Genomic DNA, 24,204 nt, shown 5'->3' with positions numbered 1-24,204 from the left:
GGTTCGGTTCCTGCTGGCCAAGTGCTGCGTGGAACTGAGCAAGTAAGCATACACACAAACACACACCTTTTTTAGTGGTTGTTGCACATTGTTTGTTCCACTTTAGCGCCGTTAGAATCATTACTGCAGACGTTGACAGCCAAAAGTCAGATTTTTGAGTTGATTGACACATGTCAGTGCGGCAACAACTCCATTTAAGTCTTTGATGGATGCTCCTTTAATACACAGACCTCTACCCTGTCTGTCTCTCTGTGTCTGTGTCTCAGGCTGGCTGAAGGAGAACAAGTTCTGATTGGTGGAGTATTGAACAAACAAAAGAGTCAGGATGACATCATCACAGAGTTTGGAGACTCGGCGTCTTTTACTCTGTCTCTACTGGGCCACATTTATTGGTAACGATGAAGTCACACCTGTCTGTCTGTCTGACTGTCAGTCTACATGACTGCCTGAACTGTCTTTCTCTCTTTGCTCCTCCCTCCGTCTCTGTGCAGTAAGACGGATCGTGTCGCTAAAGGAGCCGAATGTTTTCAGAAAAGTTCCAGTCTTAACCCGTTCCTCTGGTCACCGTTCCAGAATCTCTGTCACCTAGGTAACGCAGACACACCCGACAGCATCACGATCACGACGTCCCAATGTCAGATCATGTGATGTCATTATGGTCTTATTGTCTCTGGGTTGTTTAGGAGAGAAACCAGATCCCGATCAGGTCTTCAGGTTGTCTTCACTACAGAGCTTCTCAGTAGCCCCGCCCCCTGCGTCCGTCAGCCCTGCTCAGAACCCTTCCCATCGGTTAGACACTGCCCTAATGGAGACGCCCCAGGACACTCTGGTAAACACAACAAATGTTGAGTTTCACAAACAAGTTAGCATCAGTTCGGCAGTCTTTAAACTGAGCTGTGCTAGGCTAACACCTTTTAGGTTAGCATCAACTAACTTTAGCCTAAATCACTTTTGTCCGATCCAGGAGCTAAACCGATTAAATCTGGAATCTTCTGGGAAGTTGGTGTCTGACTTGTCAGTGTCCTATATTGACTCCCCCCTCATCTCCCCGGAGGCCGGCTCTCTCTTGGGTAATAGCGTTTCCATGGCAACAGCAGGGTCCTTATTGGCAAAACAGAACAAGCCAAAGAGTGGTTGGAGCTTAATGGGAGGACCGACGGCTTTAAGTCCACTGACACCAAGGTGAGTGCCCAGGTCATGTGACCACATGTGTCACACACAGGTTTTGTGTTAAACGTGTGTGTGTGTGTGTGCAGTTTTGGAATCCTGCCCCTGGAGCCAAGCCCTGGAGACCCAACATATCTACAGAACTATTCTGCAACCATGGAAACTCAGAGCACGGCTCCCAACAAGAAGGTACGAAAAGCCACGCCCACTTCACCTGTCCACCTTTGTTTGGTCTGATCCTCAAAGCATCTCTCACCTGTCTTTCCTAGTCTGTCTCCAGGATCAGTCAATCCAAGTCTGTCTTCAGTCAGAGTGGAAACAGCAGAGATGTTCTTCCTATTCCTTTCAACCAATCACAGACTTCTGCACCACACAGCAGGTAGGCCTCTGACCAATCAGTGCGTGTGTCTAAGCTCATTCAGCGAGTGGGTCTGTCTGTCTGTGTGACCAGAGAGACAGACAGGTGGTCTTGTCTGACGCCATTTGTCCATCCGTCCACCTGTCTGTCTGACTCCACCTGTCTCCGTCAGCAGCTCTCCTCAGGTCCTCAGTCCCAGTCTGTCTGCTCCACCAAACGTCCAGCCCAGACGGAGCTCCAGACTCTTCACTAGCGCCAGCTCCACGGCCAAGGTTGTGTTTCCTGTCACGTGACTGTGCTGTCATCGACTGGAGTGAGGTGCTGATGCTGTTCCCTCTCCTTCCTCTGCAGGAGAACAGCAAGAAGCTGAAGATGAAGTTTCCCACCAAGATTCCCAACAGAAAGACCAAGTGCAAGTCCACAAAAACGCCAAACAGCAACAACCTGAACGAGAGTCTGGACATCCTGAGGCTGGACCCGGCTATTAGTCTGCAGGACACCAAAGTGCCTCCATACCAGAGAGCTGCGGCAGGTAAGAAGACCTCATCTCAGGGAGACCTGTCCGCCGTTCTCTCGTCTGTCTGATTGTTTCACACCTGTCTGTCTGTCTGTCTCTCAGACAGTGTCATGGCGTTGCTCAGGGATCTGGGTCGGGGTTACCTGGCTCTCTGCTCCTACAGCTGCAGAGAAGCGATCAACATTTTGAGCTCGTTACCTCCCCAGCACTACAACACGGGCTGGGTTCTGACCCATGTGGGCAGAGCCTACTTTGAGCTGGCCGAGTACACGCAGGTAACACACACACACTCGAACGCACACACACAAAAGGACCACATTGGTGGCAGGACTGAGCTGAGGTGGAGGAGGGCGTGTGCTTTTAGGCAGAGCGTCTGTTCAGTGAGGTGCACAGGATGGAGTCGTACAGAGTGGAGGGGATGGAGATTTACTCCACCACGCTGTGGCACCTGCAGAAGGACGTCGCCCTGTCAGTGCTGTCCAAAGACCTGACTGACATGGACAAGAACTGTCCTGAGGTGAGACGGTTGTCGGTCAGTCTCTCTGACTGACTCTCTGTTTCTCTGCTCATCTGTCGGGCTGTCTGCTCACTCGTCTGTCTCCCTACAGGCCTGGTGTGTTGCAGGTAACTGTTTCAGCCTGCAGAGGGAGCATGACATTGCTATAAAGTTCTTCCAAAGGGCCATCCAGGTGAGTAGTGTGGTTTCCTGAGCCTGAAAAATCGATGCCATGATTGTAGTTCACCTGCCTCTCTCTCTCTCTGCACCTGTCTCTCTCTCTCAGGTGGACCCAGACTTTGCCTACGCCTACACGTTGTTGGGTCACGAGTTTGTTTTGACAGAGGAGTTGGACCGAGCACTCGCCTGCTTCCGTAACGCTATCCGAGTGAACAAGAGACACTATAACGCCTGGTATGCTAATGCGGCTGCTCGTTTGTTGATGCTAACGAGATTGCCTCGACACTGACGTCGTTTCCTGTTTGTTTGTTTGTGTTAGGTACGGACTGGGAATGATTTACTACAAACAGGAAAAGTTCAACTTTGCAGAAATCCATTTCAAGAAGGCTCTGAGCATCAACCCTCAGAGCTCAGTGTTGCTCTGTCACATCGGAGTGGTACGTCAGTCCACACAGTCCTGTCCTCCCACCGTCTGTCAGGCTGTGGCTCGGCTCAGACTGTATGTTTGTCTGTGTCTGTGTGTCTGTAGGTGCAGCATGCCCTGAAGAAGTCAGACGCTGCCTTAGAAACTCTGAACAAAGCCATTGGGATTGACCCCAAAAACCCTCTCTGCAAGTTCCACCGAGCATCGATACTGTTCGCCAACGACAAGTACAAGGTGATCAATGAAACCTGATCAATAATCCTGGTCAGTAAACCTGCTCTGGACCTAAACCTGTCTGTGTGTGTGTGTGTTCCTCAGGCAGCTCTTCAGGAGCTGGAGGAGTTGAAACAGATTGTTCCGAAAGAGTCTTTAGTTTATTTCCTGATAGGAAAGGTGAGAGCTGTCATGTCCGTCCTCTCCGCCGTCCTCTCCTCTGTCCTGTCAGTAACAGTTTCTCTGTCTGTTGTCTGTCCTCAGGTCTATAAAAAACTGGGTCAGACCCACTTGGCTCTAATGAATTTCAGCTGGGCCATGGACCTGGACCCCAAAGGAGCCAACAACCAGATCAAGGAGGCCATCGACAAGAGATACCTGCCTGAAGATGAAGGTGACCTCCGACCTTTAGTCCCTGACACACTGTCTGTCTGTACAAACCTTTGTGCGTGTCCAGGGTTAACTGCAGCTACACTCACTCAGTGCTTTAAATGAATCGTTGGCGGTGATGACCATAGGTCAGCAAAAAACAGTGCTGACCTTGTAAATTTCCATCCTAAGATTTTTAATGACCTTGGTTGTGGTTTTCCTGCACCCAGAATTAAATCATGGCCCAAGATCTGGACTCTAACTCTCAGTTCTCTCTGTCTCTCTGTCTGTCTGTTTATTTCCCGGTCCCTTCTCTCTGTCAGGGGCGGAGCTTCCTGGTCCCTTCTCTCTGTCAGGGGCGGAGCTTGATGAAAGTCATGATGTCGGCATCATGATGGATGCCGATGACACCCAGCTTCACACGGCAGAGAGCGACGACGTCCTCTAGCCCAGATGGACCCTTGTGCTAAGCACGCCTCTGAGACAATTTTAGCTCCACCCCCTTTCCAGACAGACTGCTGCCTTTCAGAAACCCCATCCTCTTCTCCCTGACATCACAGCTGTTTTTGTTTTTGGTTTTTTTGTTTTTTCATTATGAAACTCAATAAAAAATCTATGGTATTAACTCCGCCCCTTTCCACATCCTGTGTACAGCAGCTAATCAGAGCAACTTCTCAAATGCCCCAGGTACCTCTGTCTAACTGATGACTCCCCCTGTCAACCAATGGCATTTACCTAAGAACAGCTAATGGTTCAGTTTTGTTACAGGAAGCTACAAAAAGGCTGGCAAAAAACAGCACACTCACTCAAACGGTTAGTTCAGTCTCAGTCTCTCTGTCATGTCATGTTTTCTGACAGAATAAAAAACGACAAACAAATGACCTTGATATTCAGGCACCGCCCAAACTACTACGCCACCATGTGGCTAAAACAAACATGTAGCTTGGTTGGATTGGATGATAAACTCCTGAAGTAAATAAGTAAAAAGTACAAGTTGAAAATGAATTATGACAAAAATGTTTATAAAAATTTTAATGAGGGAAAAGTCACGTGGCTGCTTCGAGTCAAATGGCGGCGCCGTAGAGTCGATCAGCATTTTAAGCTTGTCCTTCCTTAACATGGAATGACTGTTTTCTCTGAAATGTAAAATGTCAACGTTTGAAAAAGGCAACACTTCTCTAGAAGGCAAAAACACGTTTTCTACAACTATCTCTAAATTACATGTAACTTAAAAGTGAACTCAAGTTGAATTTTTTTTTTTTTTTTTACGCTGTGTGAATCTCATGCAGATGGACTTTGACACAAATGACTCAGGGGAAAACCCAATTTTCACAGATGAAATGATGTACACAGGAAGTTTTAACAGAGTCTGGGAGTTTTTTTTTTGTTTTTTTTTTTTTGCTTTTAGCAGCACCACAGTAAAAGTTTTGGCTCTGAGCCTCCTGATTGGTTGGCCCCCCCTGGTCTAATGATCCTCACCAGTTTCTTTGAAACAGGCACAAACCCACACAGTATCCAACCCCTGGTCTAATGATGTGTGTCAGTATGAAGAGTGTGAAGAGTGGATTCCTTTCTCTATCAGATGGGTGTCACTGGGTTCTGCTTCAGAAAGTACTGCTAAAACATGTTTAAAATAAAAAGTAAAAACCACTAACTCACACTTCATCCCACTGCGCACGGCGGCACGTTGTGGCACGGTTTCCTCTCGAATCCTACTTCACCCTCTGGTAGGTTGTCACAGTCCGGCGTTGGTTTCCCATGGTACGCGATCCGATTTTCTCGATTACTAGGACAGTAACACACATCAGTCAGGACTAAAAAGTCGTAATCAGAACCAAGAGAAGTCCAGGGTGTGTCTCAGCACGTTTACCGACGGCAGATGGCGCTCGCAGCTAAAGATATCTTACTTGTAAATGCTGTAATCAATTTCACATATTTTTCTCCTGAAGCGAATGGGATTTCCCCCACAGGCGGGTCGACACAAACTCCAGTCCCCCCAGCCCTGCCAGTTGCCCTTTACTGCAACAAATTCACAACAGCAAAGTAAAAAAACAAACAAACAAACAAACAAACATTGAAACTCTCCACACAGCCTTACAATAGCAGTAAAATGGCGTATATTCAAATTAATGTCCGTCATTAATGAGACGTCAATTCATCGGCTGGGCTCGCTGTGTCATTCCTGTTACCATCCTCCGTGGAAACCCCTTCCTCTCACTCACACAGACAGCCTCCGATGCTGTAGCATCCTCGCGTCTCAAACTGTTCCGTTCCAATACAAAAGCTTCCGTTATGCGCCCTATGGAGACACTCTCGTTCCCGATTCTGTTTTCCTTGCATCTTTTTACAGTTGATGGGTTTGTTCACACCGAATCGATATATGCAGTCTGTCCAGGACGTCCACTCGGACCAGCTGCCGTGTACTGCAACGCATACACACACACACACACACACGGGTGATGTCACTGTGGCGTCACACTGCAGGCGGCGGAGCTCGAGCTTACCTGGACAGTGGACGGCCGTGGAACACGTGCGGCGCTGATGTGCTTCTCCGTCACAGGCTTTCCCGCCATGTTGAGGGGCAGGGTTGGTACACGATCTGTGGGAGTGCTGGGCGCCGACCCCACAGGTAACAGGGCAGGGGGTGAAGGGAGACCAGGGGGTCCAGCCTCCGTCCACTGGCCAAAATACAGATGTGACGTCAACAGTGATGACAGCGGGAAGAGGAGTCCGTTAGCTCACCGTTAGCTAGCTCACCGCTATTACAGGTAACTTCTTTCAAGGCCAGAATTAGTTTACTATTAGCTTACCATTAGCTTGGTGTAAACCGACACCGGTAACTCGTAAGAATGCTGTTAGCTTACAGTGAAAGTTAGCCGACAGTTAGCGTTTACTCAAGTGTGCGCGGGTCACAGTTAGCTCACCGGAACAGGGTGGGATGTTTGCACATTTCTCCATCATCTCGCCATTACCCATACAGTCTTTGCCACGGGGGCTGGAAGAGGGGGCAGGGTTAGAACAGGAGCGGGAGCGTGACCTCATAGGAGTGTTGCCCTTTGTGGCGCAAGAGGAGGAACAGTCACTCCAAGCGGACCAACCGGTCCAGAACCCGTGAACTGTTGGTAGTAGAGGCAGAAGGTTATCGGGTGGCTGTGCGGTACTGCGTGAGACCAGCAGATGGCAGCACTGTCGCAGTGTGTTACTGTGTGTTCGTGTTACCTGGACACTGACTACGACACTCCTGTGTTCGAGCGTTTGTTCCTTCGCAATATTTTCCACCATAGTTGGGGGCAGGGTTGTCACACAGTCTAACTGACATCTGAAGCCCCTCACCACAGGCTGAGGAACATGGACCCGGCAGCGCCCATTCTCCCCAGTTTCCGTGAACTGCAGAGTAGGCCAAGAAGAAAAGAGAAAGGATGAAGAGGTACAAATTCTGCATTATTATGTGATTTTTAGCTCACAGAGACACGGGGGGGGGGGGTTGGGGGGTGTGGGCCGCCCCCACCGACAAAACACGCCTTTCATTCGTCCAGTCATTGTTTATTGTTTATTTCCATCATTCATTCCTTCATTATCTCCATGCATCAGTGGTTAAGGAAGCAGCCTTGGGTCTAGAAGTCTTCAGGTTCGAGTCCACCAGCTGCCAAGTTACCACTGAGGTGCTGCGAGCAAGGCACCGTCCCCCTCCCCGGGCGCTTAAAGCTGCCCACTGTCCACTTTGGTGATGGGTTAAAAACAGAGGTCACATTTGGTTGTGTGTCCTTCCTTGGACATGTGGGTCCAATGAACCTAATCCTTAATCTGCGTTTGTTTGGACTGTGGGAGGAACTTCCTTGTGGCTTCACTGTGAAAAACATTTGTTCAGCCTCACCTCAGTGGCACAAACCGACCACAGGAGGCAGCATGTGTTTGCGCAGACAGCATAACGATGTCAGAGTGTGCAGGTCTTTACCTGGACAGTTGGGAAGCTCTGTGCAGCCTGACACCTCGGAATCGCTCCCACTGCAACTGTCACCAGGTGGTTCGGTGTCTGTGGAGGGGGCGGGGCTCGAACAGGAGCGCTGACGTGATTTGTGTGGAATGATGTCATTATCAATACAGGTACCAGAACACCCAGACCAGGGAGCCCAGGGAGACCAGGAACCATGGACTGGAAGACCAGGACGGGGAAAGTGATGGACAGGTGGACAAGGACGATCAGAAATTTGCAGTAGGAGAAACTGGGACAGGGACTGGGGAGACGAGCTCTACCTGGACAGGTCTTCACATTTGGACATGGCTCTGTCTCCGCTAGAAGACCAATGCAGGACAAGTGACAATCAGGAGGACTGGAGCACACTCTCTCTCGCTTTCTGACCCCGCCCACTCCACAGGTGACTGAACACGATGACCAGGCGTTCCATGAGCTCCACCCCTTTGCTACAGACAGAGAGAAGGGAGACACTCACACTCACAGAAATGTTTCATGGGAAATTTCAGTCACCTGGACTGAACTGGATTGGTTGGTGGACAAGAACAGGGTCTCAGGACTAAGAGAAGGACAGCAGGACCAGGGAGACCACTAAATGTCTGTTTGAACTCTGTTTTTGGTTGTGTTATGATTTTGTGTTTTACCATCACAGCAGGTGCCGTCGCAGGCTTCTGTTTCCAGCGTGTCTGGAGGGTCGTGGCATTCGGGTGTGAGGACCCCGAAACACTTCCTGCTTCTCTGCCTGACACCCTCTCCACAGAGGACATTACAGTGGGACCAGGACGACCACGGAGACCAGGTCTGAACACTGGGCAAACACAGGTATGACATGGATGACACTAATGCTAAGCTAACGGCTGTCCTGTGTGTAACACTGTGTGTGAGAAACTGACCCACAGGACTGACACGACCCGTCCTCGGTCAGGAAACCATAGTCCGGGTTTTGACAACATTCCTTTTGGTTCACGTCCCCGACTTCTCTGCTGCATTGACCTAAGGTCAGATTAAAACCCGCAAAACACCGCACACATTCTGAACACACACACACACACACACAGAACTCGGATCAGCCAATGACAAGGCAACATTTGGAATTAATTAGAAACTTTGAGGACAAAGAGAACAGAACGGAGGATCATGTGTGAAGCGCTGGTTTAGACTAAATGGACCCTGAACATTTCGTGTTTGTTTATAGACATCTGTCTGGGGTCAAAGGTCAGACCAGAAAATATTGACAACCAAAATGACACTGAGGTTTCCGTCTTGTAATGGTTTAATTCTGACTGAACCTGAACACACCATACAGACACAATCACTGAAAATAGACGCTGAGATTTTGCACGTACCTGAACACACCGCTGAAGACAGCAGCAAAAGCAACACTGGCAGAACGTCCATGTTTCCTTGAATGCAGCACAGACACACAGAGCCTCACAGGACAGCGATTGCTTATGTTTACAGAAGCCCCGCCCCCTCTCATCCCCGTTAGGTTCAAACTCCTCACAATTCAATAATTTCAGGTTGTTTCCGTGAAAACTAGGCTGGTCTACACAGATAGAAGAATTTAATTGGTTTAAACCAGCCTTGTTTATTCATCTCTATGAGACTCCCAGTCTGACCTCTGATTGTAAACATGTCTTCACTGAACTCTGTCCACAGAGGAAAAACAGACGCTGAAACATAGACTTGATATTTCAATGGAAGGTTATGTCCTGTGCTTTATTAATAAAATGAAAATGAGTGGCAATAGAATTGGTTACAATAACATTCCAAACAATAATAGTAATGATATAGTGATAATTGGTACACGTTATTTTCTTAGATATGAAGTCCGTTACAGAAAAATCAAAGGAAAGAAAGTTCCAGAAGGGGAGATCGGCTCTGGATGGGGGAGGAGGAGAGGCAGACGGTGTGGTGGAGCTGACACTGAATGTGTCAAAAATGGGAAAACAAAAAATGTCAGAACTCCAGCTGGTGAGGAGGAGCGTGGAGGGTGGAGACGAGCGCTGTTTCAGAGAGGACAGAATTAACTGTTGTTGTGGGATTCTCCTGCTCTTCTGTCGATGATTCGAGAGACAATGGAAGTTGGACAAGACGGGATAAGGATCACTGGACTTCTTCTTGTTGTCCTTGAGTTTAGTGAGGACTGTATTCTACTCTACTTGTTGACTACATGGACTATAATGTCCTGGGACCTGATGAACAGGTGGCCATCATCTAACATCTAAAGATAGCTCGGAGGGCTTGGTACAGCTCAGGGTACCTGGGGTTAAATGTGTTTGTCGGTGTTGTTATAGGTGTGTTTATCGATGGTGTCATATATGTGTTGTCGATGGTGTAGGAGTACTGAGTCGCCAAGAAATTTCTGTCGAACTTGTTCTGTGACTGATCTCCCAGACAGGCCGCAAGATGAACGGTGGCTCTCATCTTGAAGACATACAGCACCAACGCAAGCACCCAAGTCACCACGTAGAAGGGAAGTGTAACCTCTTTACCTTTAAGCCAGAACGGGATGACGATGCGACTTTTTTACCGCAAAGCCAGAACGGGATGACGATGCGACTTCTACCATTTCGACCATATCTTTCTGTCAGGTCTAAATATGCTGCCAAGGCATATTCCTTTTGCAGGAGAGTGCCGACCTTGATGTTGGGAATTTCACTTCTGCTTTTTCTCATAGAGTTCCAGTGGTTTGGCAAAGTAGTGGGAACATGCTGCGGAGAACTGGAACTGTTGTGATCTATGCGGCATTTTGTTTTGAGACAGTGGAACTCCCTCTGTGACGGTTGCAGTTGTCCAGTGGCGATGCCATAGACTGCCTCCGCTGTAATATTACAGTTCCAGGGAGAATACAGGAGCACATCCTTAATCGTAGACATGGGCAGCAGACTGGATGCTGGGATTGTTTTGTCTTTGATTGCTCCATGTGCCACGAAGGTGATGTCCACAGCCTGGATGCTGTCTTCTTTATTTTCTTTTTCTTCACATCTATTCTCAACACACTGAACTACCCACGAAAACAAGTTGAGAAGATCAAGATAAACCTCTTCGTTGTCCTGAGACCTCAGCCATAGTTCTAAGTAGTCGTCATTGCTGTTGTCCTGAGACCTCCTGAGCCATAGTTCTAAGTAGTCGTCATTGCACTTCTCTTCAGCAAAGTTTACGAGGACGCTCTTGTCTGCAGCACTCCTGTTGGTCGCCTTAATACAGCGTTTAACATGAGCTAACTTCACCTCCTCCTCATTCTCCTTTTCCTCAATCTGCTGGAGATAGTTTCTGTGGAGCAAAGGAAGGAGCAGTACTGAGATGAAGGCTTAGATCAGATGGAGCTTTTTAGAATCTTGTTTTTTAAAAAACTAGAGTTAAAATAACTAAAGTAACTAAAATTACTAAAAATGACTAAAGTTAAACTAAATTTATTTTACTTACTTGAGTAAAATAAATTTAAGCTTACTTTACTGAAAATAAATGAACTACAACTCAAGCTTAAGACACTCAATATTACTTGAGGTAAATGTAAATACAATTTGCCCTCAGTTACAGGCGAAAGGACAAAGAATCGTTGAAGTATCTGCTTTAGCTACATTTGCTACTATGACTTTTATGAACGTAAGCTTTTTACCTAGTAAGTATCCTAAGTATTTATACAGTTTTGTCAGATCCACACCATAAAAAACCCAATAGCTGCTTTTCGATTCGGAGAACATCGTACTTGATTTGGTCCAGCTGTTCCATCAGTGATTTTGTCATTCTTCGAATGGCATTGGCTGTGTCTCGCAGGGATTGGCTGGCTTTAGTCACGTGATTATTTTTGATCATTTGCGTCCAGCTGTCGATGGCCTCAGGAAGTGCAAATGCCAATCCAACAGTTCCACCCACCAGCTGAAGAGAGAGAAAACCCATGGATGATTCTGAAATGTAAAAGAGTGTTCCTCCAACATAGTAGCAGAGGAACTGGTTCAAGTCTCAAATAGTTTCTTCATCAAGTTTCCTGGTACTTCTAGTTGAAAAAAAATACTCCCTTGTACTGTACATGATGTACATAACTTTTTGTTCTGAATCACTGGTACTTTGTCTGGTACCTATTTTGACTGTGTAGCTAACATTACTTTTGCTAAAGTTTGAAGCTAATAGTACAGGTGGTATAGAGATGCCCACTATAACTGAGCATGTAGCTAACATGACCTGTGAACATTACCTTAGCAGCTGCTCTGAAGCCGACCTTTGCTGCTGACACACCGACTCCCTTGACCAGTTGCTGAAGCCCAGCAGAGAACAGTGAAGCAGATTTCTTGCCTCCAGCACTAAGGCAGAAAAACCCTAAAACTCCACACATCATCGTGACAGTGAGTAAAATTAGGCTTCGGCGATGGCAGAACATTTCACCATGATTAGAAAAAGACATGCCAGGTCGGCCTGACGTTCTGTAGTTGAATCGCCACTTCAGTCCACTCCGTCTGGCCATGCTGTTCATGATCTCCGTCATGATGCAGTCGTCCAGCTCGTCCGAATTGGAAAACTTGGTCTTCTCCATCTGCTCTTCTTCCAATAGTTTGTACAAACGCTGAATTTCCTGCCCACACTTGTTGCATTCCTCTTCCACATCCTTTGCCTCTGTCAGAGTTTTGTTGGACAGGAAGCTCTCTACTATTTTGGAGACCACAGAGATGGCGATGCCGGTACCTGTGTATGCTGCTCCTAATGCACCTAAAAATGGAGCTGCTACTCCACCTGTGAGGACCGACCCAATCAGACAGGCGGCGCCGACCACTGCAACTGAGCTGCCCACACACTGACCGCCCACGCCTCCCTTCTGATACGACTCCAGTTCATTGGCCAGTTTGTCCAGGTGGTCTGCACATCTTCGCCTCTTCTCCACCCAGGAGAAGATGCAACAGAGCAGCTGGTCAGCGGTACTCATGGTAATGACTTTCTTTAGATGACCTAAAATGTACTCTGGCTGGCAGTGCAGGAGGGCGACCTTTCACTTCTATATCACAAATCTGAAAAAAAAAAAAAATTAAAACAACCTTTAAGACATACAGTCATTCGATTTATATATTCCTTGCTTCCACCACATATTTCCTGGAATCATTTCCAAGGATCAAATGCATTTTTTAAATTGTTGGCAATTCTGTGTGTTTTTTCCACCAAAGTTTGTTTTCCTCAGAGCCCGTGGTTCATAGTTCTGTTTCTGTACACAAGTCCACATTTGGTGATGGTTTATGTTTAAACAGCTAATGGTACCGTCAATAGATCCTGGTTCCTTATCCTGCAAGATACACGCATCTGAAGTCCCTCAATCTTCTCTAAATCCAATCAGAAAAGAAAAGCCTCTCCACTTTCTGCTGTTGTACTTTAACTGTTTTTTGTTGTTGTTGTTGTTTGTTTAACGTGTTGGGGGTTATTTATATCTACAATTACAACTGAAATGTTCGTTCTTGCAGAGGTGTTAGTTTGAGTAAAGGTTACAGCCCTGAGTCTGATGCTGCTTCAGCTGCAGTACCAGTGATGACCACAAGAGGGTTATCCTGCAAAGCCGGGGTTGGCAAGCGGTGTAACTCGTAAATAATTTACAGGGGCCGTTAAGTAAGAGCTGCACACAGAAAGTCGTGAAAAAGAACACTGATGGATTCTTGATCGAATATTTGTAGCTAACAATAGAAATGACATTGTAGTGGGGCGGGCGCCCCTGGAGGGAGAGGGGGGTTGTACAGATAAGAATATACATGTAATCAGATTCTCAATAGTATTTCAATTTGCGGGGTTGTGGGTCGGCGAAAACATTTCTGTCCCCAAGGGGGGGCATGACCGAAAATAATTGAGAACCGCTGAGTTGGTCACAGAAGACTTTTTACTGACCTGCTGCTCAGATCGTCTCCCGACTCGGTGGTCTCGCACCGGAAAGTGGAAGGTAAAAAAACGGTCTCTTCCCGTCACAAAAAGAAGCAAAGAAAACGTCTGAAAATGATAGTAACTCGATAAAGTATTTTAACAATTGTGAGAACTGAGAGACAACCCGGATTGCAGTAGGATTACCGTGTGATCAGTCACGGGAGACTTTGTACCGCTGCTGCTCAGATCGTCATCTCGAAAGTGAAAACGAAAGTTAAAACTCGGACTAAACAAAACCCCCTTTTGTTGTAAAAGATATAGTCAATTCCAGAACTCGTTGGGTTGTCATGTGCCTGTCCCTTTTCTTCTTTACTGCTGTCCCCTTGTCTCCTGATTGTGTCTTCCCTGCTGCGGGGCAGCATCTTACCAAATTCCTCTTCCCCCTGGTATTCGACACCAAGTCAGAGACAAATAAATAATTATTTTTGTTTATGGCTGGGCATTCACCAACAAGGGTGGGAGAAAAAAAACTGTTGTTCTGATGCAGCCCGATTGTGTATTTTCTGATTATCAAGCAATTTAGAAAAATCCATAATCAGATATTTTGAAAAAAAAACAAAAAACTTTGTTGTCCACATTGTTCAGTTGAACCAATCAAGTGGTGAGATATCCAAGTGAGAGATCAGTAAACATTTAAACATTTATGTATTGGCATAATCATTCCACAATTGTGTTATAATAATTTCATAATGCTATCAAATTGTAAAACGTAAATGTACCCCCAAAACACTCATTTCGTTACAGTGTGAGGGAAATCAGCTCATTTTTAGCCAAATATTGAAAAATAGCTAAAGCAAAAAAAAAAAAGCAGCAAAGTAACCTAAAATGTTGTAAATGTTAGTTTTTCTAAAAAAGTTTGTTAGAATTATATAGCACATTATGTTAATTATATAATTTTTATGCTATTGGTGGACTTACTGTTGGCAGCAACAGGTAAAAAATTGCGGTCGAGGAAAAAAGTAGATGATGTCAAAGAAGGATGGTGTAAACAAACCACAGAAGAAAAAGAAGAGCAGCTGCTTTTATGTGTTTTCAAAGTGAAACAGTCTTGAACAGACGCACAGGCCCCGCCCCCGTAACGCCTGCCTGATAATCTTGCGTCTGTGATCATCTGACCTATCCCACAATCCTTTGCGCCTTCACCAGTTAGCCAGTCATTGTGACGTCACTGTAAGACATACACCGGGCTGCGAGAGTGCGATTACAGACAAACGAATCTGACACTTTTACCTCCGATTTTTCCATTCGTTTCAGACTTTTTTAGTGCGTTAGGTGACCGAGCTTTCATCCAGAACCATGAAAGAAACTGCGGCCAAGCGGCGTGACAAAGCAGCGGCGGCAGGCCGCGACTCCAAAAGCGAAAGGCCGAAGGAGCCTCAGGAAGCCGAGCAGCAGGACGTAGAGATGCCCGATGAGGAGGCAAACTCTGCGGCCAAAGTACCCCGGGAACAAGACAGCCTCACCTTGGAGGGTAAGAGATAAGTTACCGCTTGGTACCAAAGCACGGAGGACTAATCGGCTCCGCGAAGCCAAGTGTAAACTGATTGCTAACAGAGCTAACTGCTAACTAGCAAAGTCATCATAGTAAAGGGACAATTGAAAACTAACCCAGTTATCGTCTAATATAACTATAAACGAGTGTGTTTACAGACTGAGTCCTAACTGCTGGCTAACTGATAACTTAATGTACCTGAAAAGCCTTAACTGGGTTAACTGTTTACAAGCAAGGTGGTTACAGTGAAGTAAGAGATAACTGCTAGCTATCTTCTAATATTTACATTCATAAACGGAGGCGATAACCTACCAGAATGCTAACTGTAAACCAGTTTAGCTTTGGAATGCTGGCTTCAAGTTGGGCCAACTGTAACCTGACAGGGCTACGTTAAGTTGTTGTTGTTGTTAAGTTACCTAACTTTCTGCCACCTAGCTCAGTGCTAATTTTAAAGTAGCAGTGTTCATCTTCTGCCACACCTCCTCTGCTCCTGTCTCCGCAGACATTAAGGAACATGTGAAGCAGATAGAAAAGGCAGTGTCTGGGAAGGAGCCTCGCTTTGTTCTCCGTGCCCTGAGAGCCTTGCCATCCACCAGCCGTCGTCTGAATGCCAACGTACTCCACAAGGCCGTGTGTGGCTTCTTCACCACCAACGCTGCCACCAAGGACTTTCTGCTGGGCTTCCTGGAGGAGGTGAAGTGTTAGTGTGCCCCCGTGTATCAGATGCAGCGTTTGACCCGGGCTCTGACCCTCAGTGTCCTTCTGTTCTGTTGCAGCCCATGGAGATGGCGGAAGGAGAAGTGCATTTCCGTCCCAGGACCGGTAAAGCGGCAACAGTTCCTCTGCTGCCAGAGGTGGAGGCATACCTACAGCTGCTGCTGGTCGTCTTCCTGACTAACAACAAGAGATACACAGAGGTGCGCCTCACCTTTCAGACAGAGACAAAGTCGACCTGTCTTACTTCTTTACTGTTAAGATACTGTTTTCTGTGTTGGGGTCACTTATGATTCCCATCAAAACAAGAACCATAAAATAGGGTGATTTTCTTTTCTTTATTTGTCATATTTATTACAGACATATAAATACAGACATCCTTGCTGATCTGTCTATAAGTTAGGGATGAGAACTGATTAGAATTTACCAGTTCTAGTTTTACTATCAAATTCACATGTTACTCAATGTATATAAGCTTTTTTTTTTTTTTTTTACAGAGATGTGTGAAAGGAATCTGAGGCAGCCTTTTAGTTGTATTGGATCAATTAGGCTGTGTCTGTGTCCAAAAGCTTGAATGGTTGTGTATTTTGTGTTCCAGGCTCAGAAAGTTTCAGATGATCTTCTGCAGAAGATCAGCTCCAAAAACCGCAGAGCTCTGGATCTGGTCGCAGCCAAGTGTTACTACTACCACGCCAGAGTCTACGAGTTTCTCAAGCAGTTTGACACCATACGCAGGTATAGACAAATGCTCACACTGTTCCTTAGTCCAAATACAATTATGCACCAGTCTGAATACACCAGCGCAAATTACACCTATAAGACCGCCGGTCCTATGTTGTTTGAACTCTTTCAGTTTCCTGCACACTCGTCTCCGCACAGCGACTCTGCGTCACGACACTGACGGCCAGGCGGTCCTCCTGAACCTGCTGCTGAGAAACTACCTGAACTTCAACCTCTACGACCAGGCCGAGAAGCTGGTGTCCAAATCTGTGTTCCCCGAGCTAGCAAACAACAACGAGTGGGCCCGCTACCTGTACTACACAGGTCCGCCTGAGTTCAGTGTGGTTCAGAGGTTGGTCTGATGACCCCGATACTACCATGAATGTGTACGTGTGTGTGTTCACAGGTCGTATCAAAGCCATCCAGCTGGAGTACTCCGAGGCTCGCAGGACTTTGACTAATGCTCTGAGGAAAGCCCCACAACACACCGCTGTGGGCTTCAAGCAGACGGTGAGTTTGAGTGACATCACTGCTGCTCTGTGACACCGGGACGAATCTTTGCTTGATCAGCTGTAAGTGTGTCTGTGTATGTGTGTATTTGTCTCCGTCTTCAGGTCCATAAATTGCTGATTGTGGTGGAGCTGTTGCTGGGAGAGATTCCAGACAGGCTCCAGTTCAGACAGCCATCACTCAAGAGGTCACTGATGCCCTACTTCCTGCTCACACAAGGTTAACTGATCTCCGGGCTGCAGGCCATGCCCTCAACTGTCCGACTCACGCACATTTTTCACCTTTCGTTCAACATCTGTATTTGAATTCTGCTAGCTAAAAACAAATCTGTTTGTCTTTGTGTGTGTGTGTGTGTGTGTGTGTGTAGCTGTGAGGACAGGTAATCTGGCTAACTTTAACCAGGTCTTAGAACAGTTTGGTGAGAAGTTCCAGACAGATGGGACATACACACTCATCATCCGCCTGAGACACAACGTCATAAAGACAGGTAAGCCAATCACAGCTCAGTAGTGCTGTCACCTCGTTCCTCAGATGCTACACAGTTCACACACACACCTGTTTCTCTGTGTGTGTCAGGTGTGCGCATGATCAGCCTGTCGTACTCTCGCATTTCATTGGCTGACATTGCCCAAAAGTTGCAGCTGGACAGTCCTGAGGATGCAGAGTTCATTGTTGCCAAGGTAACCAAAGCTTCTGCTGTCAATTACCGCTTACACACACGCGTGTCTGACGGTGTCACTCAGTGGTTCTTGGACAAAAACGAACGTGTCGTTTTCAGGCGATCCGTGACGGTGTTATTGAGGCAAGCATCAACCACGAGAAAGGTTTCGTCCAGTCAAAGGAGACCATGGACATCTACGGCACCAGAGAACCACAGCTGGCTTTTCACCAAAGGATCTCCTTCTGCCTGGACATCCACAACATGTCTGTGAAGGTAGGTTTACACACACACACACACACATCTGAAAGAATAAAACACTTAAAGAGAGGACCATGACTATCAACAAGTGTGATGGTAAGAGTGGGAAAAAATGAAAACACAACAGGACAGTGACGCTGCAAAGGAGCACAGCGCCCTCTGCCCACATCCCGTTGCAGTTCCACTGTGTGGTCAGCAGGTGTCTCTGTCTTTACAGGCCATGAGGTTTCCTCCTAAAGCTTACAACAAGGACCTGGAGTCGGCAGAGGTAATGCAACGAACACTGTTTGAAAAATTGTAGCCAATGTAACAGAGCGATAAATAAAGTGAGTCAAAACGTAAACAAAAATGTACAACGTATCTCAAAGTTTGCCAAAGAGCAGAAAGTTGTTAAAAATCAATATAAGTGAATATAGGAATGTTTGTAGAAGAAGCTGAAACCTGGCAAAAAATACCAAATATCTCTGAAAGTTGTCAAAAACTGATCGTTAGAAGAGATTTAAAAGCTGTTAGTCTGGATCAAACGCTGAAGTTGATAGAGATAAAATAACCGTGTGAACCATAAGAAGAAAATTAAAATGCGTGCGTGTGTGTGTGTGTGTGTGTGTGTGTGTGTGTAATCAGGAGCGCCGGGAGCGTGAGCAGCAGGATCTGGAATTTGCCAAAGAAATGGCTGAAGACGATGATGACAGCTTCCCATGAGGCTGCTGTGTTAACTTCCTGTGCAGACAGGAAGTAGGTTTTTGTGTGTGTGTGTGTGTGTGAGAGAGAGAGAGAGAGAGTGCGTACATTGTTCTGCCACATAGTCTGACCATTTTCCAATAAGTGTAACAATAAAAGATAATTAAGTCTTTGAAAAGAACTGTGCTTTCATCATTTCTGGCTCTGTAGCACCACCTGTTGGCAGCTTTGGCACATTGTCGGTCTGGTTTATTGGTTAAATCTGCCTTTCTGTTTGTCTGGTTGACTGACTCTTTAGTTTAAGTTCATTGATGGCTGTTAGAGATAAGTCAAAACTTAAACTAAAATGTGCGTATTAACGTATGTGTGCGTAATTTAAAAAACTTAAAGCAAAGTCAAAGTGTTAGTATATTTCAGGCTAAAGACAACATTTTGGAACCACCTGCTAAATCCAAAAATCCATCTTTGGACTTGTCCATGATGTTGCTAAAATAAAGATCATATTAAGATTTTTTTTTTGCAGTTTTCCCCCCTGAAGAAGACATGTCTGGCTCAGAAGAATATACTTATCGAAAGAAGACACATTAGAACCCTGTGTGAAGGTCCTGGAACGACGTGGAAAAAGCAAGTAAAGTCCTGAGCTACAGCAGGAACACTGTCTCACTGTCTCAGGGCAAATGAGGACCAGGACAAAAGGAGAGTCCGCCCTGAGTCACTGTGAAACCAGGAAGTCGAGTGTGACTGTTTCACCTCTCCCGGATTTCTTCAGCATCGTGTTGACTCATTACTTCATCAATGGAAATGCGTCGAGCACTGATGGTGATTTTACAGCTGCTACTGTCGTCACAGTCGGGATGGTTTCTGACATGATTCCTAAAAATTCACCTCCCTATTTAAAAAAAAAAAAGAGGACACAGGCAAGTTTGAGTAAAAACATCTCAATATTAATTTATTTTTTAATATTTACCATCGTTTTACATCTTAATAACAAGAAACTGGAAATTTAATTAAACAGGATTTGTTTGGTTTAATGTTAAAGTAACTTATTTTCCTCTTTTTTTGCTCTTATTGTCCTTGAACTGTTCTTTATCTTCTATTTTGGGAAAGTTTTTTTTTTTTTTTTAGTTAAAAATTAGCTCTCTCACCAAATACTGATACTGCCCGTGACTCTGGCTAACTCCAACCTCTCTGCCTGTAACCTCAACTTTCAGCTAACGTTTTTATAAACTTTAAAAAAATGTTTTTGCTTTAACCTTTACAAAAAGTTTTCCCTTTTTTTTAGGTGAAGGTAAAAGTCCAATCGCATTTACATTGAATGTTTTTTCTTCTTCTTCATTATAGCAGTGTTTGCAGTCATGACGAAATGTGTGATATATCTGTGTATTTTACATGTTTATGTTTCTCTTCATGAAAAAAATCCATTCTTTTATTTCCAGTGAAGACTTTTGCACCGTTTAATCTGACCATTTTCCTATTATTCCCCTTTTTTTTCGTCCAGATGAGAAACTTCCTTGTCTTTACACCAAACTGACGTCACGCGTTCGTTGCGCAACGAAGGGACTTCGTCACTTCGGGATTTCTCGGGTGAATCCGCAGTGACGCCACGGCAATAACTTCTGTCGATAAAAAGTGCGCACGGATGGAAAGTGAAGCCAACTTTAGCGCGTTGCCCTGCATACACGAGAGCGCGCCACACGGACACGGAGCCGTCATGACAGCGACAGGTAAGACGTCAGCCCGGCGACGGAAAGCTGCGTAGAGGCAGCCAATGAGAAAGGAGCACAACTGGACTCACCTGGACTGAACAAGCGCTGACGTATACTGAACTAGACTTAGCCGGACTTCGTCTGAACCCAACCTGGGCTCAGCCCGGAGTCAGGTACTTACCTGGAGAGGGCTGGACTTCGTTCAGACCTACACTTGGACTAAACCTGCACCCAGACTAGACCTGGACCTGGACCTGGACCTGGACTGACCCAGACCCTGTTGCACCCAGTGCAAATTCACTGGCAATCATGTACTTACCTGGACACAGCTGTCCACCAGGATTAAAGTCCACTGTTAGCAGCACTTTAAAAAGCTAATGTCAGCATGGCAGGGAGGAGAGGCTGTAACCACTGGGAGGATCTGGGAGTTGAAAATTCTGTGTAGAAGTGAATACACAAAGGAGTTAGTTCTGAGCATCACAGTGAAGATGATGAAATAGACAGAAGGAACTGAAAGTCAGCATTACAGTGAAAACTATTTTAGTTAAAGGAGTTGTCTTTTTTTTTTTTGTTGCAGTTTTTTCAACGCTGGTCTACTTCCTTTTCCTGGTTCTGGTCCAGTCAACCCCCATGTTCTCGGTCTCAGCCGGTTTCTGGGAGGAGGCGGAGCGCGCAAAGATCCTGGTTGAGAAAATCCTCAAAGAAATTCCTGTTGTCCACGCTACTACTGTTAGTGCAGAGGTAAACAAAGCATCTGATTGGTAGCTTCAGTTACTCCTTTTTTTTTAGCACCTATTTATTTTCTCTGTTTTTGTTTCAGGGATTGACCTTGGAGCCGTCCAATCAAGAAACACAGCTGCAGATGATGATGACATCCCTGGGAATTCCCGCATCGCCCGTCCTGAAGCCCCTGTCCGAACGCTTCTCAGTGGTCAGTCTCAACTCTTAGGGAAGGGCGGGGCTTCTTAAAAACACATTTAAGTACGTACGGATACAGCAAAGTACAAAGTCCATAGAGAACATCAGTGATCAGATCTCACCTGCCTCCATCAGCAACGCAAACTGACCACAAAGGGCAGCGGTGGACCAGCGTCTCCATGAGCGAAAATCACAGACTTTCTTCATGGACTTTGGTCTGAGCTAAAATCACTGATTTTCTCTGTGGACTTTGGTCTGAGCTAAAATCACTGATTTTCTCTGTGGACTTTGGTCTGAGCTAAAATCACTGATTTTCTCTGTGGACTTTGGTGTGTTGCCTCTGTTTCTGTAGTTAAATATAAAGTCTATAAAGAAATAGAACTCTTTGAATCTTAGAGATTTTGAGGGCTGCCAGCAGGGGGCGTTTTCAGTAAAATTCAGACACATCTTTTTTTCCAGTTAGTAGTAGTTCAGTGTGGTTATGGTTTAGTTACTCTTTGTGTGTGTGTGTGTGTGTGTGTGTGTAGGACATGTGTACCCATCGTATGTGGATTGGTGGCCAGCTGCACCAGAGGCTTCTGGGAGTTCTGTCAGATCGACTGAGTGGACTGAGCGATCTGACCGTGGACCTCAGAGACCTGCTGACCCACATCACCAAGGTAACGCCCTTAAGTTCAGATTAGTGACGATACCAAAGGAGATTATTTTGTATTTCGAAGAGAGATTCCAGTGAAAGATGTCCTTCAGTTAACGTCACTGAGGAAAGACGAGTTTAATGATTAGAAATATATTCGTATCCTCACGTGTGTGTTTTCCCGTGTGTGTGTGTGTGTCACAGATGAGGGAGGGGGCCAGGCCTGGAGCTCACCTGTCGGACCAGGACCAGACCGCGGACCTGGGCCTATCCTCTCGTCTCCACAGCAACTACGAGCTGCAGGTTGCCGTGCACATGACCCTGACGCAGCTGCGCTCCTTCTGCTACGACATGATCCGCAGCCTTAGAGAATTTGCCACCTACAGACGGAGCCTCGCCACTGCACGCTAAGTTCCATCAACTACTGCAAGGACCACAGGCAGTGCATTGTGGGAGTGACAGGACAGGAGTCTGAGTGGGCCTGCCCGCCTACGAGCCAAGGCAGGTATTGTCAGGAAAGTCCAACTCCTGACGGATTAATCAGGGATTTTTAAGACTTTATTTATTTATTTATGATGTGACTGTTGTTATTTCGGATGTGATGTCACACTGTGAAAAGGATTAAGTGAATTTATTTATTTGTATTTATTTATTTTTTACATTTAAAAAGTATTTTATTTATAGTCTTTAAATTCTTCTTATTCACAGTATTGTCAATAAAAACTTTTTTTAATTGGCTATACATTTGACATTATTATTGCATTTGAATTGAATGAAACATTTGATCCTTTATTTCACCGACGGCAGCACAAACTTCCACAGATCACATTATGACATTTGACAAAAAACGAACAAAAATAGTAAAAAGTCCTCAGAATTCAACATTCCCCCTATAATGGAGAAAATGTGAAAAAAAAGCAAGATTTTTATCCCTAGAAAAGCTTCAAAATAATATATTTATTGTAATTTTTAAGGAGTTTTGGTAATAGTTTATTTAAAATTTTCAAGTAAAATATTATTTTTTTAACTTCGCTACATTTGAAAATTAAATGTGGGGAAAACATTATGCGTTAATCGAGAGAAACAATTGCGTGGGCGGGCACGCACGGATTCCCCACCTGCCATTGGACGATGGCTGGTGTCGAACAGGAAAATGGAAGTTTGAGGATCGAGACTTAGCGTGAAGCAGAGAACTTCGCCATATTTCAGCAATATCTTTGTTTTCCGATGCAAACGAGGCAACAACTTTACCATACGATGCAAATTGTGCCTGCTGGACGAAGAGCTGGAGCTGGATCTGGATCTGGAGCTGGATCTGGATCTGGAGCTGGAGCTGGAGCTGGACCTGGAGCTGTCGAAACTTCCACCATCACACCTGCGAAAGCGGAAATGTGTCGGTGAGTAGAGAATCTGTGCTTTCACCTTTGTTTCCCAAACGTGATGGATATTGTTGGGCTACAAACGTCCTCTGTTAACAAATGTGTCTTCATGATGTCGATTATTTTCGCACAGTTTAGCTTAGCTTCACCCCGATAGCTAACTCTTTCAGTGAAGTAGATCAGTTACCGGAGCACAGTCAGAAATGACACAGGTGCATGAGTTTAATTACAGCTGGTCTCTAATGAAGTCGCCCTCGTTCTTGTATAATAGACCAGATCCTGGTCGTTGTAGCCTGGACTGTGAACGTTGGGTGCAAACTTTGAGAATTTGCAATCTAGTTCACATTTCAACGTCCTTTTTTGCATTGATAAATTAATAATTTAGAAGTAAAGATACTTATGCTTAATTACATTTTTTAGTACTCTGTATTTCCTATAAATGTATCTCCAAGATTTAAATTTTAAATTGAATAATTGAAAATTGATTTAAAAAATCTAAATTTGATCTTTTCTGCGTGTTTCTCATCAAATTAGAGCATTTTGAGATTTTTTAACAAAAAACCCCAAAACTTTTGGCTTTTCTTTGGAAAAATCCTAATTTTGCCTGTCATGTTGGTTGTAAGGTGAAAAATTTTGATGCAATTTTAACTCTTCTGTACGATTCTTTCACAATACGAACATTTTAAAAAAATTTGAAAATATTGTTTAGAATTTTTCAGTAAAATCTTAATTTCACGTGTCATGTCGTCAGTTGATGAAACATTTTGATGAACATTTTGTGTGTTTCTCATCAAATTAGGCCATTTAGAGAACATTTTTTGAAATTTTATTTTATAAAATGTTCTGTGGAAATGTGAACTTTATGGTCAAAAACTAAACAATTTTTCAGGATCTTATTGGTCTCATATTTTAATTGTGATCAAAAGGTGGCGTACCAAA

General features: G+C 45.2%; 5 protein-coding genes across 15 annotated transcripts in view; 3 read left to right on the top strand and 2 right to left on the bottom strand.

Annotated features, from left to right (window-relative positions):
• Positions 1 to 4,352, top strand: part of cdc27 (cell division cycle 27) — an 8,538-nt gene extending 4,186 nt beyond the window's left edge. Inside the window, exons 4-21 of one of the 2 annotated variants that reach the window (XM_008330392.3) lie at positions 8 to 42; positions 267 to 392; positions 492 to 589; positions 684 to 829; positions 965 to 1,182; positions 1,257 to 1,356; positions 1,437 to 1,546; positions 1,698 to 1,797; positions 1,877 to 2,057; positions 2,145 to 2,317; positions 2,407 to 2,559; positions 2,651 to 2,731; positions 2,825 to 2,952; positions 3,038 to 3,155; positions 3,248 to 3,376; positions 3,461 to 3,535; positions 3,620 to 3,749; positions 4,081 to 4,352. In XM_008330392.3, the coding sequence (XP_008328614.1) occupies positions 8 to 42; positions 267 to 392; positions 492 to 589; positions 684 to 829; positions 965 to 1,182; positions 1,257 to 1,356; positions 1,437 to 1,546; positions 1,698 to 1,797; positions 1,877 to 2,057; positions 2,145 to 2,317; positions 2,407 to 2,559; positions 2,651 to 2,731; positions 2,825 to 2,952; positions 3,038 to 3,155; positions 3,248 to 3,376; positions 3,461 to 3,535; positions 3,620 to 3,749; positions 4,081 to 4,172 (2,193 nt within the window). In that variant the 3' untranslated portion in view covers positions 4,173 to 4,352. The remainder of the gene's footprint in view (positions 1 to 7; positions 43 to 266; positions 393 to 491; positions 590 to 683; positions 830 to 964; positions 1,183 to 1,256; positions 1,357 to 1,436; positions 1,547 to 1,697; positions 1,798 to 1,876; positions 2,058 to 2,144; positions 2,318 to 2,406; positions 2,560 to 2,650; positions 2,732 to 2,824; positions 2,953 to 3,037; positions 3,156 to 3,247; positions 3,377 to 3,460; positions 3,536 to 3,619; positions 3,750 to 4,080) is intronic. The other variant, XM_017040528.2, reaches the window with a different exon arrangement.
• A 387-nt stretch (positions 4,353 to 4,739) lies between these two features.
• Positions 4,740 to 9,200, bottom strand: LOC103393426 (properdin). 2 transcript variants are annotated; one of them, XM_008330393.3, is made up of 12 exons: positions 9,044 to 9,199; positions 8,591 to 8,729; positions 8,342 to 8,505; positions 7,979 to 8,146; positions 7,680 to 7,877; positions 6,944 to 7,111; positions 6,649 to 6,840; positions 6,229 to 6,402; positions 5,947 to 6,147; positions 5,632 to 5,743; positions 5,384 to 5,510; positions 4,740 to 4,860 (listed from the first exon to the last, which is right to left on the bottom strand). In XM_008330393.3, exons 1-11 carry the CDS (start codon positions 9,093 to 9,095, stop codon positions 5,387 to 5,389), a joined length of 1,692 nt encoding a protein of 563 aa, XP_008328615.1. In that variant the 5' UTR covers positions 9,096 to 9,199; the 3' UTR covers positions 4,740 to 4,860; positions 5,384 to 5,386. The 2 variants fall into 2 exon arrangements, 1 of the variants encoding a protein (XP_008328615.1); XR_003052445.1 differs by lacking the exons at positions 4,740 to 4,860; positions 5,384 to 5,510 and having other exon boundaries at positions 5,636 to 5,743; positions 5,823 to 6,147; positions 9,044 to 9,200.
• A 183-nt stretch (positions 9,201 to 9,383) lies between these two features.
• LOC103393430 (uncharacterized) lies at positions 9,384 to 14,660 on the bottom strand. Of its 8 annotated transcripts, none has more exons than XM_025064611.1 (7): positions 14,511 to 14,659; positions 13,560 to 13,975; positions 12,105 to 12,700; positions 11,896 to 12,017; positions 11,410 to 11,579; positions 10,231 to 10,973; positions 9,384 to 10,192 (listed from the first exon to the last, which is right to left on the bottom strand). In XM_025064611.1, exons 3-7 carry the CDS (start codon positions 12,616 to 12,618, stop codon positions 9,915 to 9,917), a joined length of 1,827 nt encoding a protein of 608 aa, XP_024920379.1. In that variant the 5' UTR covers positions 12,619 to 12,700; positions 13,560 to 13,975; positions 14,511 to 14,659; the 3' UTR covers positions 9,384 to 9,914. The 8 variants fall into 8 exon arrangements, with proteins under 8 accessions (XP_024920379.1, XP_024920377.1, XP_024920378.1 ...); XM_025064609.1 differs by having other exon boundaries at positions 10,231 to 10,760; positions 10,806 to 10,973; positions 11,896 to 12,700; positions 14,511 to 14,657; XM_025064610.1 differs by having other exon boundaries at positions 10,231 to 10,791; positions 10,840 to 10,973; positions 11,896 to 12,700; positions 14,511 to 14,657.
• A 58-nt stretch (positions 14,661 to 14,718) lies between these two features.
• On the top strand, positions 14,719 to 18,806 carry psmd3 (proteasome 26S subunit, non-ATPase 3). The gene is made up of 12 exons (XM_008330394.3): positions 14,719 to 15,063; positions 15,587 to 15,777; positions 15,861 to 16,001; positions 16,397 to 16,533; positions 16,652 to 16,842; positions 16,925 to 17,028; positions 17,133 to 17,247; positions 17,396 to 17,515; positions 17,605 to 17,708; positions 17,807 to 17,962; positions 18,165 to 18,215; positions 18,572 to 18,806. Exons 1-12 carry the CDS (start codon positions 14,889 to 14,891, stop codon positions 18,647 to 18,649), a joined length of 1,563 nt encoding a protein of 520 aa, XP_008328616.1. The 5' UTR covers positions 14,719 to 14,888; the 3' UTR covers positions 18,650 to 18,806.
• A 144-nt stretch (positions 18,807 to 18,950) lies between these two features.
• On the top strand, positions 18,951 to 22,542 carry LOC103393428 (uncharacterized). 2 transcript variants are annotated; one of them, XM_025064634.1, is made up of 5 exons: positions 18,951 to 20,352; positions 20,912 to 21,075; positions 21,155 to 21,265; positions 21,780 to 21,911; positions 22,091 to 22,542. In XM_025064634.1, the coding sequence occupies exons 1-5, from the start codon at positions 20,268 to 20,270 to the stop codon at positions 22,295 to 22,297; spliced, it is 699 nt and encodes a 232-aa protein (XP_024920402.1). In that variant the 5' UTR covers positions 18,951 to 20,267; the 3' UTR covers positions 22,298 to 22,542. The 2 variants fall into 2 exon arrangements, with proteins under 2 accessions (XP_024920402.1, XP_008328618.1); XM_008330396.3 differs by lacking the exon at positions 18,951 to 20,352 and adding an exon at positions 20,372 to 20,507 and having other exon boundaries at positions 22,091 to 22,540.
• Positions 22,543 to 24,204: the final 1,662 nt, after the last annotated feature.

This window comes from Cynoglossus semilaevis, chromosome 17, assembly GCF_000523025.1.
Source record: "Cynoglossus semilaevis isolate Cse_v1.0 chromosome 17, Cse_v1.0, whole genome shotgun sequence".
NCBI classification, from domain to species: Eukaryota; Metazoa; Chordata; class Actinopteri; order Pleuronectiformes; family Cynoglossidae; genus Cynoglossus; species Cynoglossus semilaevis.
The sequence above is the reverse complement of the archived record's forward strand: the minus strand, read 5'-3'. Positions and strand labels throughout refer to the sequence as shown.

What these genes read in the sequence shown, in the direction of transcription:
- LOC103393426 (XM_008330393.3), bottom strand. Translation starts at nt 9,095, where the DNA reads ATGGACGTTCTGCCAGTGTTGCTTTTGCTGCTGTCTTCAGCGGTGTGT. An exon ending in GGGTCGTGTCAGTCCTGTGG is followed by an intron (nt 8,506 to 8,590) that starts GTCAGTTTCTCA and finishes GTGTTTGCCCAG; the next exon opens with TGTTCAGACCTGGTCTCCGT. An exon ending in GTGTCGTAGTCAGTGTCCAG is followed by an intron (nt 6,841 to 6,943) that starts GTAACACGAACA and finishes TACTACCAACAG; the next exon opens with TTCACGGGTTCTGGACCGGT.
- LOC103393430 (XM_025064608.1), bottom strand. Translation starts at nt 12,618, where the DNA reads ATGAGTACCGCTGACCAGCTGCTCTGTTGCATCTTCTCCTGGGTGGAG. An exon ending in GAACAGCTGGACCAAATCAA is followed by an intron (nt 10,974 to 11,409) that starts GTACGATGTTCT and finishes TTTGCTCCACAG; the next exon opens with AAACTATCTCCAGCAGATTG. An exon ending in CATCCCGTTCTGGCTTTGCG is followed by an intron (nt 10,193 to 10,230) that starts GTAAAAAAGTCG and finishes TCTGGCTTAAAG; the next exon opens with GTAAAGAGGTTACACTTCCC.
- LOC103393428 (XM_025064634.1), top strand. Translation starts at nt 20,268, where the DNA reads ATGGAAAGTGAAGCCAACTTTAGCGCGTTGCCCTGCATACACGAGAGC. An exon ending in AGCCGTCATGACAGCGACAG is followed by an intron (nt 20,353 to 20,911) that starts GTAAGACGTCAG and finishes TTTTTGTTGCAG; the next exon opens with TTTTTTCAACGCTGGTCTAC. An exon ending in CTACTACTGTTAGTGCAGAG is followed by an intron (nt 21,076 to 21,154) that starts GTAAACAAAGCA and finishes TTTTTGTTTCAG; the next exon opens with GGATTGACCTTGGAGCCGTC.
- psmd3 (XM_008330394.3), top strand. Translation starts at nt 14,889, where the DNA reads ATGAAAGAAACTGCGGCCAAGCGGCGTGACAAAGCAGCGGCGGCAGGC. An exon ending in TGCTGGGCTTCCTGGAGGAG is followed by an intron (nt 15,778 to 15,860) that starts GTGAAGTGTTAG and finishes GTTCTGTTGCAG; the next exon opens with CCCATGGAGATGGCGGAAGG. An exon ending in CTGTGGGCTTCAAGCAGACG is followed by an intron (nt 17,029 to 17,132) that starts GTGAGTTTGAGT and finishes CTCCGTCTTCAG; the next exon opens with GTCCATAAATTGCTGATTGT.